The 20,976-nt window shown below is 39.8% G+C and overlaps 1 protein-coding gene across 8 annotated transcripts in view; it reads right to left on the bottom strand.

Annotated features, from left to right (window-relative positions):
* Positions 1-20,976, bottom strand: part of LOC126100417 (eukaryotic translation initiation factor 4E transporter-like) — a 274,981-nt gene that overhangs the window by 131,430 nt on the left and 122,575 nt on the right. For 7 of the 8 annotated variants that reach the window (XM_049911013.1, XM_049911014.1, XM_049911020.1 and 4 more), the window contains 3 exons: positions 10,227-10,582; positions 9,805-9,937; positions 6,989-7,204 (listed from right to left, as the gene is read on the bottom strand). In XM_049911013.1, the coding sequence (XP_049766970.1) occupies positions 6,989-7,204; positions 9,805-9,937; positions 10,227-10,582 (705 nt within the window). The remainder of the gene's footprint in view (positions 1-6,988; positions 7,205-9,804; positions 9,938-10,226; positions 10,583-20,976) is intronic. The other variant, XM_049911015.1, reaches the window with a different exon arrangement.

Below are 20,976 nucleotides of genomic sequence, written 5' to 3'. Positions count from 1 at the left end.
ACACACAAAATTCAAGCTTTCGCAACAAACAGTTGCTTCGTCAGGAAAGAGGGAAGGAGAGGGAAAGACGAAAGGATGTGGGTTTTAAGGGAGAGGGTAAGGAGTCATTCCAATCCCGGGAGCGGAAAGACTTACCTTAGGGGGAAAAAAGGACAGGTACACACACACACACACACACACACACACACACACACACACACACACACACACCCCGAACCGCACATACACAGACACAAGCAGACATTTGTAAATGCAAAGAGTTTCGGCAGAGATGTCAGTCAAGGCAAAAGTACAGAGGCAAAGATGTTGTTGAAAGACAGGTGAGGTATGAGCGGCGGCAACTTTAAATTAGCGGCGGTTGAGGCCTGGTGGATAACGAGAAAAGAGGATATACTGAAGGGCAAGTTGCCATTTCTGGAGTTCTGACAGGTTGGTGTTAGTGGGAAGTATCCAGATAACCCGGACAGTGTACCACTGTGCCAAGATGTGCTGGCCATGCACCAAGGCATGTTTAGCCACAGGGCGATCCTCATTACTAACAAACACTGTCTGCCTGTGTCCATTCATGCGAATGGACAGTCTGTTGCTGGTCATTCCCACATAGGAAGCTTCACAGCGTACGCAGGTCAGTTGGTAAATCACGTGGGTGCTTTCACACGTGGCTCTGCCTTTGATCGTGTACACCTTCCGGGTTACAGGACTGGAGTAGGTGGTGGTGGGAGGATGCATGGGACAGGTTTTACACCGGGGGCAGTTACAAGGGTAGGAGCCAGAGTGTAGGGAAGGTGGTTTGGTATTTCATAGGGATGAACTAAGAGGTTACGAAGGTTAGGTGGACGGCGGAAAGACAATCTTGGTGGAGTGAGGAGGATTTCATGAAGGATGGATCTCACTTCACGGCAGGATTTGAGGAAGTCTTATCCCTGCTGGAGAGCCACGTTCAGAGTCTGATCCAGTCCCGGAAAGTATCCTGTCACAAGTGGAGCACTTTTGTGGTTCTTCTGTGGGAGGTTCTGGGCTTGAGGGGATGAGGAAGTGGCTCTGGTTATTTGCTTCTGTACCATGTCAGGAGGGTAGTTGCGGGATGCGAAAGCTGTTATCAGGTTGTTGGTGTAATGGTTCAGGGATTCCGGACTGGAGCAGGTTCGTTTGCCACGAAGACCTAGGCTGTAGGGAAGGGACCGTTTGATGTGGAATGGGTGGCAGCTGTCATACTGGAGGTACTGTTGCTTGTTGGTGGGTTTGATGTGGACGGACGTGTGAAGCCGGCCATTGGACAGGTGGAGGTCAACGTCAAGGAAAGTGGCATGGGATTTGGAGTAGGACCAGATGAATCTGATGGAACCAAAGGAGTTGAGGTTGGAGAGGAAATTCTGGAGTTGTTCTTCACTGTGAGTCCAGATCATGAAGATGTCATCAATAAATCTGTACCAAACTTTGGGTTGGCAGGCCTGGGTAACCAAGAAGGCTTCCTCTAAGCGACCCATGAATAGGTTGGCATACGAGGGGGCCATCCTGGTACCCATTGTTGTTCCCTGTAATTGTTGGTAAGTGTGGCCTTCAAAAGTGAAGTAGTTGTGGGTCAGGATGAAGCTGGCTAAGGTAATGAGGAAAGAGGTTTTAGGTAGAGTAGCAGGTGATGGGCATGAAAGGAGGTGCTCCATCGCAGCGAGGCCCTGGACGTGCGGAATATTTGTGTATAAGAAAGTGGCATCAATGGTTACAAGGATGGTTTCCGGGGTAACAGATTGGGTAAGGATTCCAGGCATTCGAGAAAGTGGTTGGTGTCTCTGATGAAGGATGGGAGACTGCATGTAATGGGTTGTAGGTGTTGATCTACGTAGGCAGAGATACGTTCTGTGGGGGCTTGGTAACCAGCTACAATGGGGCGGCCGGGATGATTGGGTTTGTGAATTTTAGGAAGAAGGTAGGGGTGCAGGGTGTCGGTGGGGTCAGGAGGTTGTGGAGTCAGGTGAAAGGTTTTGTAGGGGGCATAGGGTTCTGAGGATTCCTTGAAGCTCTGCCTGGACATCAGGAATGGGATTACCTTGGCAAACTTTGTATGTGGTGTCTGAAAGCTGACGCAGTCCCTTAGCCACGTACTGCTGACGATCAAGTACCACAGTCATGGAACCCTTGTCCGCCGGAAGAATGACGATGGATCGGTCAGCCTTCAGATCATGGATAGCCTGGGCTTCAGCAGTGGTGATGTTGGGAGTAGGATTAAAGTTTTTTAAGAAGGATTGAGAGGCAAGGCTGGAAGTCAGAAATTCCTGGAAGGTTTGGAGAGGGTGATTTTGAGGAAGAGGAGGTGGGTCCTGCTGTGACGGAGGACAGAACTGTTCCAGGCAGGGTTCAATTTGGGTAGTGTCTTGGGAAGTTGGATCATTAGGAGTAGGATTAGGATCATTTTTCTTCATGGCAAAGTGATATTTCCAGCATATGTATCCCCACAATGAATTAAGGACCTTGCCGTTGATGGTGTGTGCCTCAGCGATACAGATAGCCATACCGTAGGTGTGATCACAATGCAGGGGTACCTGTTGAGAGGTCAGACAAACATGTGGTTCCTGAAGAGGGGCAGCAGTCTTTTCAGTAGTTGCAGGGGCAACAGTCTGGATGATTGATTTGGCCTTGTAACACTAACCAAATTGGCCTTGCTGTGTTGGTACTGCAAACGGCTGAAAGCAAGGGGAAACTACAACCGTAATTTTTGCTGAGGGCATGCAGCTTTACTGTTTGGTTGAACGATGATGGTGTCCTCTTGTGTAAAATATTCCAGAGGTAAAATAGTACCCCCATTCGGATCTCCGGGCGGGGACTACTCAGGAGGACGTTGTTATCAGGAGAAGGAAAACTGGCATTCTCCAGATTGGAGCATGCAATGTCAGATCCCTTAATAGGGCAGGTAGGTTAGAAAATTTAGAAAGGGAAATGGATAGGTTAAAGTTAGATATAGTGGGAATTAGCGAAGTTCAGTGGCAGGAGGAACACTGACTTCTGGTCAGTTGACTACAGGGTTATAAATACAAAATCAAACAGGGGTAATGCAGGAAAAAGTTTAATAATGAATTTTTAAAAAATAGGAGTGTGGGTAAGCTACTACAACCAGCATAGTGAATGCATTATTGAGGCCAAGACTGAAACGAAGCCCACACTTATCACAATAATACAAGCTTATATGCCAACTAGCTCAGCAGACGAAGAGATTGATGAAATGTATGATAAGATAAAAGAAATTATTCAGATAGTGAAGGGAGACTAAAATTTAATAGTCATGGGTGACTGGGATTCGATAGTAGGAAAAGGAAGAGAAGGAAACGTAGTAGGCGAATATGGAATGGAGGTAAGAAATGAAAGAGGAAGCCATCTGGAACAATTTTGCACAGAGCATAACTTAATCATAGCTAACAATGGATTCAAGAATCATAAAAGAAGGTTGTATACATGGAATAATCCTGGAGATACTAGAAGCTATCAGATAGATTATATAATGGTAAGACATATTTAGAAACCAAGTTTTAAACTGTAGGACATTTCCAGGTGCAGATGGGACTGACCACAATCTATTGGTTATGAACTGTAGACTAAAACTGAAGAAACTGCAAAATGGTGAGAATTTAAGAAGATGGGACATGGATAAACTGAAAGGACCAGAGGTTGTAGAGAGTTTCAGGGAGAACATTAGTGAACGATTGACAGGAATGGGGGAAAGAAACACAGTAGAAGAAGAATGGGTAGCTTTGAGGGATGAAATAGCCAGCAGAGGATCAAGTAGTAAAAAGATGAGGGCTAGTAGAAATCCTTGGGTAACAGAAGATACATTGAATTTAATTGTTGAAAGAAGAAAATATAAAAATGCAGTAAATGAAGCAGGCAAATAGGTATAAAATCGTCTCAAAAATGAGATCGACAGAAAGTGCAAAATGGCTAAGCAAGGATGGCTAGAGGACAAATGTAAGGATGTAGAGGCATATCTCACTAGGGGGTAAGATAGATACTGCCTACAATAAAATTAGAGAGACCTTTGGAGAGGAAAAGAACCACTTTGATGAATATCAAGAGTTCAGATGGAAACCCAGTTCTAAGCAAAAAAGTGAAAGCAGAGAGGTGGAAGGAGTATATGGAGTCTATACAAGGGCGATGTACTTGAGGACAAAATTATGGAAATGGAAGATGACGTAGATGAAGATGAAATGGGAGATACGATCCTGCGTGAAGAGTTTGACAAAGCACTGGAAGATCTGAGTTGAAACAAGGCCCCAAGAGTAGACAACATTCCATTAGAACTACTGATAGCCTTGGGACAGCCAGCCCTGACAGAACTCCACCATCTGGTGAGTAAGACGTACGAGACAGGCGAAATACCCTCAGACTTCAAGAAGAATTTAATCATTCCAATCCCAAAAAAAGCAGGTGTTGACAGATGTGAAAATTACTGAACTATCAGTTTAGTAAGCCACAGCAGCAAAATACTAACGCAAATTCTTTACAGATGAATAGAAAAACACTAGAAGCAATACTGACCCTATGACTTATCTTTGAGCCTAGATTAAGGAAAGGCAAACCTACGTTTCTAGCGTTTGTGGACTTAGAGAAAGCTTTTGACAATGTTGACTGGAATACTCTCTTTCAAATTCTAAAGGTGGCAGGGGTAAAATACAGGGAGCGAAAGGCTATTTACAATTTGTACAGAAACCAGATGGCAGTTATAAGAGTCGAGGGGCATGAAAGGGAAGCACTGGTTGGGAAAGGGGGTGACAGAGGATTGTACCCCATCCCCGATGTTATTCTATCTGTATATTGAGCAAGCCGGAAAGGAAAATAAGGAAAATTCGGAGCAGGAATTACAATCTATGGAGAAGAAATTAAAACTTTGAGGTTCGCCGCTGACACTGTAATTCTGTCAGAGACAGCAAAGGACCTGGAAGAGCAGTTGAAGGGAATGGACAGTGTCTTGAAAGGAGGATGTAAGATTAACATCAACAAAAGCAAAATGAGGATAATGGAATGTAGTCTAATTAAGTCGGGTATGCTGAGGGAATTTGATTAGGAAATGAGACACTTGAAGTAGTAGAAGAGTTTTGCTATTTGGGGAGCAAAATAACTGATGATGGTTGAAGTAGAGAGGATGTAAAATATAGACTGGCACTGGCAATGGCAAGGAAAGCATTTCTGAAGAGGAGAAATTTGTTAACATCAAGTATAGATTGAAATGTCAGGAAGTCGTTTCTGAAAGTGTGTGTGTGGAGTGTAGCCACGTATGGAAGTGAAACATGGACAATAAATAGTTTAGACAAGAAGAAAATATAAGTTTTCAAAATGTGGTGCTACAGAAGAATGCTGAAGATTAGATGGGTAGATGACATAACTAATGAGGAGGTATTGAATAGAATTGGGGAGAAGAGGAGTTTGTGGCACAACTTGACAAGTAGAAGAGACCGGTTGGTAGGACATGTTCTGAGGCATCAAGGGATCACAAATTTAGCATTGGAGGGCAGCGTGGAGGGTAAAAATCATAGAGGGAGACCAAGAGATGAATACACTAAGCAGATTCAGAAGGACGTAGGTTGCAGTAGGTATTGGGAGATGAAGCTTGCACAGGATGGAATAGCATGGAGAGCTGCATCAAACCAGTCTCTGGACTGAAAACAACAACAACATATAAATACATATACATGTATAAGCACAATTAAAAACTGGTGGAAAAACAATAAATTGGAAATTGACAAAACTATACTCAAAGGAGCCATACTCCATCTGAACAGCCCAAAAATGGCTACTTAATGGCTACCTGGAGTAACAAATTAAGAATAGCACTCTTATAGACTGACTAGAATACAGGAATAAACAGCACATACATGGTTTCTGACGGCCGACAAACTGTGTTGGGCTATTGAGCAGTGATTAATTTAAAATAGCCACAAATATGCTAACCAGGTTAGCAGTTTATTCAAATAACCCATTAGTATCGTTTAAGAAACTACAGTTAATTAGAACCACTCTCACTGATGTCAAGTAACAATATATTTTAGATATCAAGTCTAGAACAGCAGAAGTTGAAATGATGAAAATAAGTATCTTTTTGCAGCATCCACATTTTCAGGAGGCCATCTGGAAGTAGCAGTTTACTCCTAACAGCAAATCTATGTAACTGAAACCCTTTAGAACCACAATCTGGCTCAGGAAAGGACATCGCTCTTACCAATCTGTTTTGTTGGCAGTATGTAATAATGATGGAAATTTCTGGATGGATCAATACATAAAATAAGTGTAAGACAACAACACACCTATTGTGTATTTGTGTGTAGTGCATCACCATGTAACATGAAACGGTATCCCTGGAAAAAACACACACACACACACACACACACACACACACACACACACACACACACTTTTTTAAGTGTTCCTGTGTTCCACACAGCAGTCTACTGTGAGTGGTTGCCATTGTCTTATTTCACATTTTTTGGCATTTGTTTTACATAATTGCTTTCTAAGACAGAGCAAGCAAGTAATGGTTTGTGACAAAGTGGGCCATTTCATTAAATACAACATTGTGGACCATTTCATTATATACTAATCTTCAAACTTTATTTAAGATAGTATTAAAAAGTGAATTATGTATCTTAGTGTTCCCTATAGTGGGCATTACTAGATTTAAAAAAGAGAATTTGCAAATGTTTCCCTAGTTGCACGACTAACATATTCAAAGTTATGTCATAACCAAAGGCTGTGAAACTGCACTAAGGAGGAACTACCTGCCCCTGAAAATTCATAATGAAGACTAATCTACTTAAAAATTTTATCAAGTTGTCCATTTCTGTCTACCATCTTCTCTCAATGGAACTACCCATGTCAAACTTATTTGTGACAGCATTAGTATAATAGCATCTCCTCATTTCTTTTTAACACAGCGATATACTACTTTGAGTAAGAAATGTAACTACCTTAAAATTATATTAGAGTTTATACAGAGGAAACTTACCCAATTCTCTGATGTTAGAGGTCTTCGCACTTGCTGAAGTATCACCTTGTGGCCTTCTCTGCAACATCTCAAGCAGTGATGACTTCTGTGTATTGTCAGAGTCTGTGCCGACATTAAGATTTTGCTGGGTAACTGTACTTTCAGCTGGTGATATAGGAGTGAAGTACGTGTCTGACTCACTCAAGGGTGGTATAACTATTGCCGGCTCAGTTATATCTGGAACAGGTATTGAACATTTAGAACATAAAATATCACCGAAGATCATTTCACAGGGAAGAGCATATACAAATATATTTCAAAACTAGATATCTGAATTACGGATGAAACTTATTTTTGATGACATTAGCTTAGGTACTTTAACTGATGAAATCAAGGTTGTAGCTCAGACATTGTTCATAAGCAGTGGATGTCATACTGAGTCATCCAGTCAGGCTTTAATGACTGACACATGGCAGTTAAAGCTTTTATTCCATTCATAAGATGTCCTCAGTGGCTCTCTAGGAAAATCACTCCTTCAAAATTGGGTGCAAAACTGAGTACTGATATAGCATACTTCTAAGATGTAGCAACAAAGATAAAGGAAATACAAGCACAAAAACTCAGCAAGGGGATGATATGGAGATGTGTGTGGCTTTGTATCTCACCAATCTTGACCATGAACAGATTTTTCTGGGCCACTCCAACCAACTCTGGTACTGCAAAAACGTCTGGAAAACAAGGAAGTACTGAATGTCCCACTACTTGGTACTATTTTGGTCTAGAGATCATCAACTGAATTGTTTTGCAGATATTCTAGCAACACCAAATAAAAAAAAGCTTTTGCATACTCTGCAACATGACAGTCCTGACCATGAACTTGGGAGATTTGAAAACAGAAATTCTCTAGAACACATACTTCGCTTCTGCCACCCACTGTATCATAACTTGTACTGTCACTCACATTTTCAGGGTTTTTATATTCCCACACAATACCAACAATCAATTCTTCCACAGCATAATCAGAATTGATATGTCTTAGTCTACAGCCACTTTTTTTTGTTTTACCTCCTGGCAACCAATTTCAGTACATGGTACCATACTCAAGCCTTTATATGGCCAAAAAATTGCAGAACATAATGATAACACTGTAAGAAATTTACAACTCTTTTCTGTACATTGGGAATCACATGGTATAGTATACACTCTTAAAATGTTTATGCAGCCATTATGATTGCTTCCCAAATAGGTGTGTTAAATACTAACTTAATGTAAATGCAGAGCCTTAAAAAGATGCAAATTGTGGCCTACAGTGGTACAAGTGCCTGTGAGTACAGGTTTTTCATTCTTAAAAAAAATCAGCCAAAATAAGAGATACCTAAAACGTATTAAAATAGCACAAATTTGAAACTTAAGAAATTACATAATAAAACAAAGAATAAAAGATGCCCACTACTTTATAGATAGAAAATGTGTGTAGTCATATTTACATCTACCATTTGCATACGGTTTGTAACACTCTAATTGTCAATCTGACCACTGATCTTTCTGTCGAGCAAATGGGGTTGGCATAAAACTGGAATAATCTATCACATTACTTGAATTAATCATACAATGCAAGACAGAATAATTTTGAAATATTGGATGAGGCCACTAAGGGAACACTGACTAACATCTTGGAGAAGTGGAAGTCTACAGGGCAGATAAGTTACTCAATGATAAAACAGTGGAAGAGGAAAGAGCTAATGCCAGGACTGTTTACTAAATGGTTACAAGTTAACATCAGATTTACTGAATACACAGTTGATTCACAATTTACTGATCTTTTAGTTAATACCCTCCTCCCAGCTTTTAATCTTTGAGTATACTTACATAGTTTCATTTGTTTCTCCTAGCCCTAAGCTTCTCCCTTTGTACAGAAAACCTCATGCTGTAGAATGTGCACGGCTACTGATGCGTAATTCTGTGAATACATCAGTTACGCATATGTGCACACGGTATCAACTGCCACAAGCAAATACAGAAAATATTTTGAGTCGCCTATATTATTGTGTGTGTAATTTGGACACCCTGTATTCGACATCCACTCAGGAAACAAATGTGACAACTGCATGTCGGGGCCAAGGGTCTACCTATACATTTTACAGTTGGACTATTACAGACAAAAATACTTTGTAAATTTTTCTTACATTGTTATTGTAACTAAATACTGGTACTGGTCACGGAAACCAGCTGCCAATAGGCAAAACAACAAAAGTTTTGACTACAGACAACCATTTTTCTGATTTATATTTTGACTGAGTTTTGTCAACTTCTTGAAAGTTAGGGATTCTGCACTGCAAAGCTTGACCTCAAAATGTTGTTGCAAAGAAAAGTTCAGCTAAATACAGAACACACACACACACACACACACACACACACACACACACACACACACACACACACACACACACACACAAAACAACCTATATAACTTGGCATCCACTGAATAGCTATTTAAAATCTTTGAGTACACTGGAGAGGATATATTTGTACAATTTGGTGAAGAAGTTAATCAGGTAAGTTACCTATCTAAGTAAGATTTACTGAGGAAGCAACTGACAACTGTCAAAAGCGGCAAACATTTGAAGACATTGGGGGTTCAGACCTGAAAAGTTTCCCTCTTACTATATTGGTGTCTCAAACTAGTACTCCAGTACGATAAATTCATCAGTATTCCAAAATACTGACAGTTACTTCTACATGAACCGAACCAACAACAAAAACCAGCAATGCAACGAAGTCATTGCCAGAGAATGACTTCTTTCACTGACAGCCTCACATGCCTAAATCCTACTCACCACTGATTAAATTATTAAGGAGCTCATCTTGAATGGAGGAACACCTACTTTCTGCTTGTCTGTTAACAGGGCTCTCCCGCCGAAACCACTGGCTGAATCTTGATCCACCAGAGCTGTCATTTACAGCACCATTCTGTAAACGGTAAACACCAAGTATTAGGACACACACACACACACACACACACACACACACACAAACTTTCAACAAACTGTCTTTTGTTTCCTAATTACTCAGCGTGTCACAAATTATTTTCATAAGTACAGTAATTCGAGATAAATTAATGGTAAGTTAATATTTAAACTTTATAGAACTATAAACAGATGACATAAAACTGAAAAATAACTGCATCAGCAGTGGACAACCAACCATTAAACTGCTTACAGAAAATACAAAGCTGAAAGTAGTTAACATTACTACTTACTGCCAGCAAGCCAGGTACAGAATCACTTTTGAGGAAGTCATCAAGATTGAAGTCAAGACCTTGATGCTGGTGAGAAAAACTACTGTTGTTCGACTGGGGAAGCTGATCTGCTGGAAGACCAGAATCCTGGTCTGACGGCAGATCTGGTGAAAGTGGCCCCTTCTCAGGCAATGGCCTCTCAGGTGATCGAGGAGTCTCTTCAGCAATAGGCGAATGAGACACTGTTGGCTGTGGCTGTGCGACTGCCCCACTGCGGTTTCCAGGTGGTGTTGGAGTCCTGCGTGATGAAGCTGAACTTTGTCCGGCACTTACAGGAGGTGATGGTTCTGAAAGTTTTCTTCCACTTGAACGGTTACCTGCAAGATATGTAAATATTTTAAAATTTTTGTCGATGCTGACTTGCAAAGCACTTAGATGCAATGTTTTAGAAATGTTGAATAAGCATTCAAAATTGTCTATCTGTATAAAACCTTGAGAAAAATTGAACAATGGAAAATTCACAATGGAATGTAACAATATTCTTAAAAACACATTACACCCACATTTCCGCATATGTCATTGGACAGACCATAAGCGCACACTTTTTGGACCAAGCGACAGTGTGGAATGGAGTCTAACGCCTTTTGAAAGTCCAGATATATGGCATCAACCTGGGAGCTGGAATCTGCAACCTGTTGTATATCATGCACAAGAGAGCCAGCTATGCCTCGCATGACCGCTGGTTCCTAAAACCGTGCTGGTTTCTGCAGATGAGCTTCTCAGAGTCTACAAAGGTCATTATGTCTGAACACAAAATATGTGCCATGATTCTACAAAAATCAATATCAGTGAAATTGGACGGTAATTGTGAGCATTTGATTTTCTACCCTTTTTATAGGTTGCTATGACCTGGACCTTCTTCCAGTCCCATGGAACTTTCCGCTGTTCCAATGATCTCTGATGGATAAGAATGGTGCTATATATGTAGTATAGTCAACATAAAATCTTACGGGGATACCATCTGGGCCACATGCCTTCTTGGCATCTATGGATCTTAACTATTTTACAATCCCTGATACAATAAACCCTATGTCAGGCATCCTTGCATTTTTCGATAATTTAATGGGGGATTGGTGCTGCAGTCTTCAACAGTAAATGAGTTTTTGAAAGCTAGATTTAGAATTTCAGCTTTCTGTTTATCGTCGTGCATTACATTACCCGTACTGTCAGCAAGAGAAGGTACTGAATTATATGTTGCATTCATAGATTTTATGTATGACCAAAATTTTTTGGGGTTATTTTTAGAATCTGCAGAAAAAAATGATATTCAGCTTGATGGGGAGTGAAACAAGGGCATGTCTTCAACTCTTCACTTCTGTAGAGGAAAGTTAGCTGGATAGGAAGAGTATGCCAATGAAATCACAAAGCAGCTAGCAAGGTATTCTGTAAGAACTGATGAATTGGTACAAAGGCTAACCTATACGGCAAGACCCGGTAGGGCCGTTTGTTGTTGGCAGCCAACAAGACCACGGAGCTTGGCTCACAGCTGAGATGAAGATATATACATCTCCGGGGAGGAGAGAGAGAGAGAGAGAGAGAGAGAGAGAGAGAGAGAGAGAGTATTCCTAGCTTGCCTGCCTGCCTGCCTGCCTGCCTTCCTTCCTTCCTTCCTTCCTTCCTTCCTTCCTTCCTTCGGTTAGACAGCAAGCCTTAGTACAAGATCACTTAAAAGTTAAGAGTCTTTTGGCTCGTATCAGTTGTGTTCTTTGGATCAAATCTCTGGTTTGTTTTCCCTTTGGTTGCTGGGTTGTGCTCTTGCACCGTGTCTCCCTGTTTAAAATATTTATAAGGCGGCAAGTATGGAAGGGACAGTCACCAGGGACGAGGAAAGAAATTGTTGGAGGAAACGTGTTGTCAAATGCCTGTGGTCAGTGTCCTGACCAATTCACTCTGAAGGAACTGTCGCAACAGGATTGACTGATTATGATTCATCCACTCATCAAGTGGCGGCATGAGAACACACATGTAACAGGTATTATGTAAGCAAGTTTTTTGGGCCATTGGCTCCTTCTGGCAGAAGAGTTGAAGGGGAAAGAAGAGGGGTGAAGGATGAATGGTGAGGTTTAGGAAAAGCAGTACGGTTCGGGAAATTCACTCAGAACTGTGGGTCAGAGGAGACTTACTGGAAGGGATGAGAACTCCTGACCCAGGGTTCTGGGTGACTTTACCAAACTCTACCCCTTTTCAAAAACCGTACCAGTCCTTTTCCTTCATCCTCTTCCTTCCCTCCCTCTCTTTCTTTCACTCCCTCCCTCCCCCCCTTTTCTCTCTTGCTCTCCCCCCCGCCCCCCCAAGACGGAGCCACTGGGTCCGAACACTTACATACATAATATATATCTGTTCTCCTGCCACCGCTTAGTGAGTGTTTTTAACTATACAATTACATTATTTTTCTAAAATTTATTATTTTCTTTGATTATGATTAGCTGATTTCGGTGCACTTAAAGGGTGCCTCTTCACTGTTGTTGAATTGTGTTTTGTACTCTAGTTTGGCAGTGGGCTCTGTTGTTACTGCCCTGCCCTCTGAGAATCTTCCAGAGTTGTGAATGCGTTTTCTGTGAAGATTGGATCTGTTCTTACGGTGGTCTGTCTTGCTTAGAGAAACTGTTTGACCCTTCCAACTCTGTCTTCACTGAGTGCCCTGTGTTACTTTCCTGGAAAGTAGCTTAATTGTGTTCCCAGGTGTGGTAATTATTTTGATAATCTTTTACCATTTGGTTTTAAGGTACCTGCAGTAGTGGAGTTACTTTCAATGTGGCAAACCTCCCCTCTTAGTACCTTCTTGTGACATGATCCACAACATTATTACTATCAGCATTCGCAGGAATGTGATAGCAATTGCAGGTGCTACTGGTGCTGCCATGATGATCACCATCACCATCACCATCTAATCATCATGATGAAAAAGTTTATTTTCTCACACATTATGTCTGGTTCAAAATGGAAAGTGATGCGGACCTTCATCAAGCGTGACTTCCTTTTAACTGTACGGTATATGTTATATTGCATTTAGGAACTTTCGGGTAATTGAACATGTATCAATAATTACGGATTTCTGTAGTTGTATATATAAGTTTGGATGTAGCTGTATTGCATTGATGTACTCGTGGATTTTGTGTGGTATGACTCCTGTTGTTGATAGTATAATCGGTATGTCAACTTTATCCTGATGCCACATGTCTTTGACTTCCTCAGCCAGTTAGATGTATTTTTCAATTTTTTCTCCTGTTTTCTTCTGAATATTTGCTGTATTGGGTATGGATATTTCGATTAGTTGTGTTAATTTCTTCTTTTTATTGGTGAGTATGATGTCAGGTTTGTTATGTGGTGTTTTATCTGTTATAATGGTTCTGTTCCAGTATAATTTGTATTCATCATTCTCCAGTACATTTTGTGGTGCATACTTGTATGTGGGAACGTGTTGTTTTATTAGTTTATGTTTTATGGCAAGTTGTTGATGTATTATTTTTGCTACATTGTCATGTCTTCTGGGGTATTCTGTATTTGCTAGTATTGTACATCTACTTGTGATGTGATCTACTGTTTCTATTTGTTTGTTTGCAAAGTCTGCATTTATCTGTTGTGGTATTGGGATCTTTACTAATATGCTTGCTGTAATATCTGGTATTTATTGTTTGATCCTGTATCGCAATCATGAATCCTTCCATCTCACTGTATATATTGCCTTTTCTTAGCCATGTGTTTGATGCGTCTTGATCGATGTGTGGCTGTGTTAGATGATACGGGTGCTTGCCATGTAGTGTTTTCTTTTTCCAATTTACTTTCTTTGTATCTGTTTATGTTATGTGATCTAGAGGGTTGTAGAAGTGGTTATGAAATTGCAGTGGTGTAGCCGATGTATTTATATGAGTGATTGCTTTGCGTATTTTGCTAGTTTCTGCTCGTTCTAGAAAGAATTTTCTTAAATTGTCTACCTGTCCATAATGTAGGTTTTTTATGTCGATAAATCCCCTTCCTCCCCTCCTTTCTGCTGAATGTGAATCTTTCTGTTGCTGAATGTATGTGATGTATTCTATATTTGTGGCATTGTGATCGTGTAAGTGTACTGAGTGCTTCTAGGTCTGTGTTACTCCATTTCACTACGCCAAATGAGTAGGTCAATATTGGTATAGCATAAGTATTTATAGCTTTTGTCTTGTTTCTTGCTGTCAATTATGTTTTCAGTATTTTTGTTAGTCTTTGTCTATATTTTTCTTTTAGTTCTTCTTTAATATTTGTATTACCTATTCCTATTTTTTGTCTGTATCCTAGATATTTATAGGCATATGTTTTTTCCATCGCTTCTATGGAGTCACTGGTTATTCAATATGTAATCTTGTTTAGTGTGTTTTCCCTTGACTGTGCTATTTTTCTTACATTTGTCTGTTCCAAAAGCCGTATTTATGTCATTGCTGAATACTTCTGTTATCTTTAGTAATTGGTTGAGTTGTTGATTGGTCGCTGCAAGTAGTTTTAGATCATCCATGTATAGCAAATGTGTGATTTTGTGTGGGTATGTTCCAGTAATATTGTATCCATAATTTGTATTATTTAGCATGTTGGATAGTGGGTCCAGAGCAAGGCAGAACCAGAAAGGACTTAATGAGTCTCCTTGGTATATTCCACACTTAATCTGTATTGGCTGTGATGCATCATCATCATCATCATCATCATCATCATCAACATCATCATCATCAACACTTCGCCGTCCGCATGTCTCGTACAAATTTATTCGCTTGGCGCTGGATTACTTTGCTTGTCACTGGCCGCTTGTCACCTTTCCGTTGATGACGAGCTTCAAACACACTGACTGCGCACTGACCGCGCACTTATATTTTCTGAAATCCTCTATTTTTCCATATCGTTTCACAAACTCAAATTTTCTTTTCAAGTAACTTCTCTGCAAGTTCTACACTGTTGTAATAATTATCCTTGCAGAGGTGATGCCACTTTCCATCAGAAGGTGTCAAATAGTTCCGTCACTGTTTTTGTTAAAGGCTGTCCGTGCCAGAATATATCTTTAATGAGGAAATGTATCCCGTACTCTAATCACACAGCATCCAAATGAGTATGCCATATTTTGTAATTTTCGACGGATTGCTAACTTTAAAATTTAACCGTCCACGCCCACGGTATCATTCCTTCATCAGGGCGTATATGTGGACAAGGAAAAAATTTCCGAATTTTTCCCAGTTAAAAATGCACTTTTTCCCAGATGAAAAAACACTTTTTCAGTGTTAAGTGACAGTGTATTTTCCCTTGGAACTGCAAAACTTATCAGACCTTTGAATGGTTATGGTTTTGTACACGGGAGTCAAATTTCCCGGCACTTTAGAAAACGAAACTTAGGGAAAAAAAAGACACATTTTGGAAATACCTTTGATGTGCAGCAACATGTACACTGCGTATTTTTGTATTACGGAAGTATACATTGGAATTCCACCAAACACCGCATGTTACTTTCCGAATAATTGAAATCGAGATTGCGATGCACTTTTGTAAGCCAGTCATAGCTGATGTCACGTGATCTCACCAACAGATGACAGCGGATATTCAGAGCATAAGACACGTGATGTAGTCAGCTAACAGCAACATCACTGTTAAGTAGCATGAACACACAAACATGGAAAGTTAATAGTTTAAATAAATATACATAGTGTTGTAACAAATTGGTCTCTTAGGTTAATAAGCTGCAAGAGAAGCTAAGCTAAGCTTTCGCATCTAATGTTTATCTTTTTGGCGCGTGTGTAAGATATATCACACAAATGTGCAGTAAAATATTTAATAATGACATAAATGTCTGATATTCAAGGTTTGAAATTCTTCTAAAAGGCTTGCCATCATAGAGTTTATTTTTAAATGAGAGTCAAACGCTCTTTAAGAAATTCATGGTACATTCTCGCACATAGTTCAACTTATGTAAAAGGATATTTACTTTGAAAGTAACTCTTTTCAAACAACCATTTGCAATATTTTACTGCAACCTGTAAGAAATGGGTTAATTTCAGCAGTTGCCAGAGAGCGCAAATAACAGACGACACCGAGCTTTGCGCAGCTACCATGACTTAGGAAGCCCGTATGTACGTACATGTAAAACATTAAAAGATCATACATTATGTCATAAAAGAAACAAGACATCAGAGGATACTGCAAGAGCATCCGAATTAGTGAAAATATGCACGTTGAAAGTGCATTCTTGAAGTGCACATTCATATGTCCAGATTCCCAAAGAAGTAGACCTCAATCTGATATTAAGCTTTTCAGTGTAGTTTTCGGGATGTAAATTTTCTTAGAGCACCAGTACTGGATTATATCATGTTTGGTTCTTTATTGTGGCATAATGCCACACATGCTAGAAGATGGGAACGTGCACTTGAAATACAGCAAACAGTTGAAACTAGCCAGTACTGTGGAATTAAACATTTCATTTCAAATACATTGGCTGCCTCTGCGGAAAAGGTTAATAGAAGTCAAATGTCTTCAGCAAACAAACAAAAGTAACTTCATTGTTCTGCAAGGTGATTAATGCTTGACTGTCATAAAGGTGGAAATAAAACAAAATCTGAAATATTACATATTTTAGCCTTCTGTAATTATGTGAATATATTTTAATTCACTTGATAGCTCCCAGCCACAGATATCCATTTTGTTTTCATTTGATGTGAGAGTAAACGAAGGGGAGACAGCAAGATCACTAAACGTAAACACTGGTCACGTGGAGACTACCCGCTATAATTCAGACTACTCTGTGCATCAGCCTCGGATCTACGATATTTGGCGAACCGGGTCAATACTAAAAAACCTAATTTTCAAAAATATGTTCATCTTGTAGCGCACATCTTTCTGAAAAGTCTGAAACATAAAACGTATGTGTTTGAGGGAATGTAAGACATGCTATTTGGTCTTAAGTGTGGCAAAGTGCAGTGCCACACCTCTTCATACAGCATTCTTCTATAGCACGTCACTGTATTTCCCTCTGTGGAATTGAAACGTGTATATTTTGTAATGGATGCCATCAAACCTACACAGGACAGTGGAAATTGAAATGTCCTGTGGTGCCTCTCCTGCTCCCAGTCGGACCGTTTGACAGCCTGCCCCCTCTTAAAAAATCTCGCAATAGCGAATGGGATTATTTGTAATCGGGAGAACAAGGACTCTTCAGAAAATTTGCACTCTTTATTGTCTATTAGCTAATAACTTGCTGTTTTGTGTGACCTAAAATTAAATATAGAATACATAAAACCAATGAAGACAAGAGACAAGCAAGAAAGTACATATTTCTTCAAGCCTGAGCTCCTAGCATTTTTCTCTCTCTAATCTTGCTATAGCTTTACATGGTGTGCTTTCCTTTCTGTGAAAGAATCTATTACCTCATCAAAGTTTGTCAAACGTTTTGCTATATGAAAAACCAAAATGTCGTTATCTAATAATGAAAAAGCTGCCAATACAAATAATATCCAAAACTGGTGTGCTTTCTCGATCTGATTATGTTTATTTTGTCACTGTCTGCTGGATAAAATAAAATAGGTCTTTCTAATATTGCAGCAATTTTGTAACACACAACAAATAAACGAGACAGTTTTGGCACAAATGGTCATTTTTATAACACGACAAAACATAATTCATAAAGTGCAAATATCAAATGCCTATAAGGCCTACTACAAGCAGAAAGCTTTATGTCAGGAAATAGTTTCACATTTCATTCATACGCACCAGTTTCTCAAGCACGAGATCGAAAAGCAGTATTACGAAATTTTTATATAAATTTGGAATAGTCTTATTCTTCCTTAATTTGTGTGATGTCCCCATATCTTCTCCTTCCATGTTTTAGCAAACAATCTTGTCATCAAGAATTCTGTACTGTAGCTATTCCTGCCGTTAAAATTTGTTTTCGTACAACACGTTTTCCACGTTACTTCCAGAATTGAAATTAAGCGGCTCCTAGCTGTGGACTGTCCAACTGGTCCTTACTAGTGTAGCGATATGGCCAAAAATTTTCTGTCGAAGTTTCATTTTCGTGAATACGCCGAGAATATAATACGTAATCTTTCTTACCAGTTATTCCTGTTAGTCGTTTATTTCCACTCTGGTAGTCTCAATCTATGAATTTCACTAGTAATTATAACAATGCTGAACATTTGCAAACCCTATCAACCACATAATCGGACAGCGATTAGTGTTCATCCGTTCGGCTTTACTCTGCTCAGCTCGTACAGCCCTGTCCCCTTTTGCCTGCGGAAAGTTTATTTCTAGATGCGACGAGGATTCTCCTGACAGACACATCAAGTACACTCTGCAAGCATTCAAAAATCAAATTATGATTCATTCAGAAATCAATTAAAATGTGGCCATAAACCTACAGGGATGCATTTCAAAATCATATGAATAATCAATAAGACCAATGTGTGCTGGATGATAGGGGCTTTGTGAAACAAGTTTTTTCCCCACAAGAATATGAATTTGGCGCCCCATTTTCCCGGTAGCACCTAGCTGCTTGCACAGCCAACAGCCACATTCCTGTAGCCGGAAGTGTGAGAATCTACTACCCAAACGCGACTCAACTGTGCATGCACATGAGCCTGCTCGTAACTGCTAAAATGCATCTAATGTAAACAGTTGTGACTTCACACTCATCGGAGGCAATTTGTTGTTATGACGCATTGCTTAGTCTTCCTAAAGCCTTTGACACATTTGGCTGTTGGCACATGCTTGCACGAGCACTGTGTGTCATCGTTGTATATGGCGCATTTCCTTTGCAATTTAAGTTATTTTCGTTTTTCTTTTGTTTATGTTTTATTGTTGAAGTATTATTCTGCAGCTGCAGTATGGGGATACAGTAATATCTTTTGGTAGAGTATTGGTTCTTACCAGTCAAAATTACAAAAATTTAACTGAAAACTAAAACAATGAAAAATTCCCACATTTTTCCTGGTTTTCTCCCAGATGAAAAAAATTCCTGGGTTTTTCCTGGTTCTCCCGGTTGTCCTGGGTCCTATACACCCTGTTCATCAATTGAGATGTTTTGACTTAGATTAAACGTTTCTTTAAGCTTTTTGGAAAAATAATCAATTACGAATTGCACTTTGACAAGCCGGTCGGCACTATCCAGTTTATTTTTGCTGTCGGAAATGTAAAAATTATAATGTGTGTCTGAATCGGTTGTGGGACACGGTTTTGCGAAATATCGGTGTGTCTATCAATGGATTCGTTGACCAATAATCTTTGATCCTTGCTTTTCTTACAATTCCCATAAAGATAGCAAGCCCAAACCATTTTCTAAGTTTGGGTCCCATAACATCGACAAATTTGGCGTTTTTTAAATCCAGTTTCCTTCTATTGCAATTTTGACTATAGTACTTTTTGGTTTCGTTGCTAATATATTAAAATAGATCGTTCCCAATATATAACTGTATGATATCCTCAATGCTCTGCCTATCTTTGGGAAATATGTTTGGACCCGGGGATCCTTCAAATTTATTACTGGTCCTCGGTAAATCAAAATCTGACCATTGTGCATTGTCTTCTTTGTCTGATTCAGCCGAATCAGATGGCAATCGCAGCGTTCGCCAAATTCTTCTTGGACGTATTCCACTGTCTTCCTATGATTCTGCTTCACTTTCATTTTTTTGATATCCAACGTCTTCTTCCCAATCAATCAAGTCGTCCAGAACATCAAAAAGACGTCCGCACAGTCATCGTAAATAATCCTACTTTCTTTTTCATCTGCCATGATGAAAGGGCACAAGTACTTGTAAAAACAGAATACTTGTTGACGTGTGTAACTTATTGTTACCTACACAAAACACCAACACAGAATGCAAAAGATACTAATGTGCTGTCACCAGCCACTGCACGATACTATGCAGACAACATCACTGTGGTGTTGCCAGCCGTTGAGCGCTATTTCGTGCACAACACCAGCGTGGCATTGCCGGATGGCATAGTGTTAATGTGCTCTTTTATATTTTAGTCCGATCTGGCCGTGTCTGTTAGTATACCAGATGTGCTGCTGGAGAGCAGTGAAATTTCCTACATTGGCACCCAATTTGGTCTGTGTGTGTCTTGTACTGGTATCTGATGGTTAAATTATTAATAGAATCACGATTTAAATCCAGAAAGAAAGTTCAAAATAGTTATTTAAAGTCTACTTAAAATATGTTTGTGCCTTGATTATATCAATATACTTATTCTTGGTTCTTGCCAGTGTTTGAATTTTACTATTCTTGAAATTCTTAGTTTTGACTATTAATCACCATTTGCTGGCTGCGGTTTTACCTTATTCTGGATTGCTTGTTGAGGCAGTTATCTGGTGAAAGTGTGTTATTGTACTAATTGACCTGTTTGTAGGAATCTTCTTGTCACATGACACTGATTTTACGAGCGACCTATTGTTGCCCGATGGTTCAGCTACTGTTTCTGCCGTCTGTGTGCAACTGGCTCAGCCTGAGAAGAATGAGTATACCGGCAGTACGGTATTACTGGCCGGCATTTGAGATTTGCTGCTGCTATTACCTCAGGTAATTTCTGCATAAGTCTTTTCTTCAATGGTTTGTATGGGCCTAATTCTTTTCAGTTTGCTTATTTTTTTTGCCTTTTGGCTTTGATCTACATCTACATCCATACTCTGCAAGCCACCTGACAGTGTGTGGCGGAGGGTACATTGAATCCCTCTATCGGTTCTCCCTTCTATTCCAGTCTCGTATTGTTCCTG

Source organism: Schistocerca cancellata, chromosome 9, assembly GCF_023864275.1.
Source record: "Schistocerca cancellata isolate TAMUIC-IGC-003103 chromosome 9, iqSchCanc2.1, whole genome shotgun sequence".
Lineage (NCBI taxonomy): Eukaryota > Metazoa > Arthropoda > Insecta > Orthoptera > Acrididae > Schistocerca > Schistocerca cancellata.
This window is presented reverse-complemented; position numbering and strand designations above follow the sequence as displayed.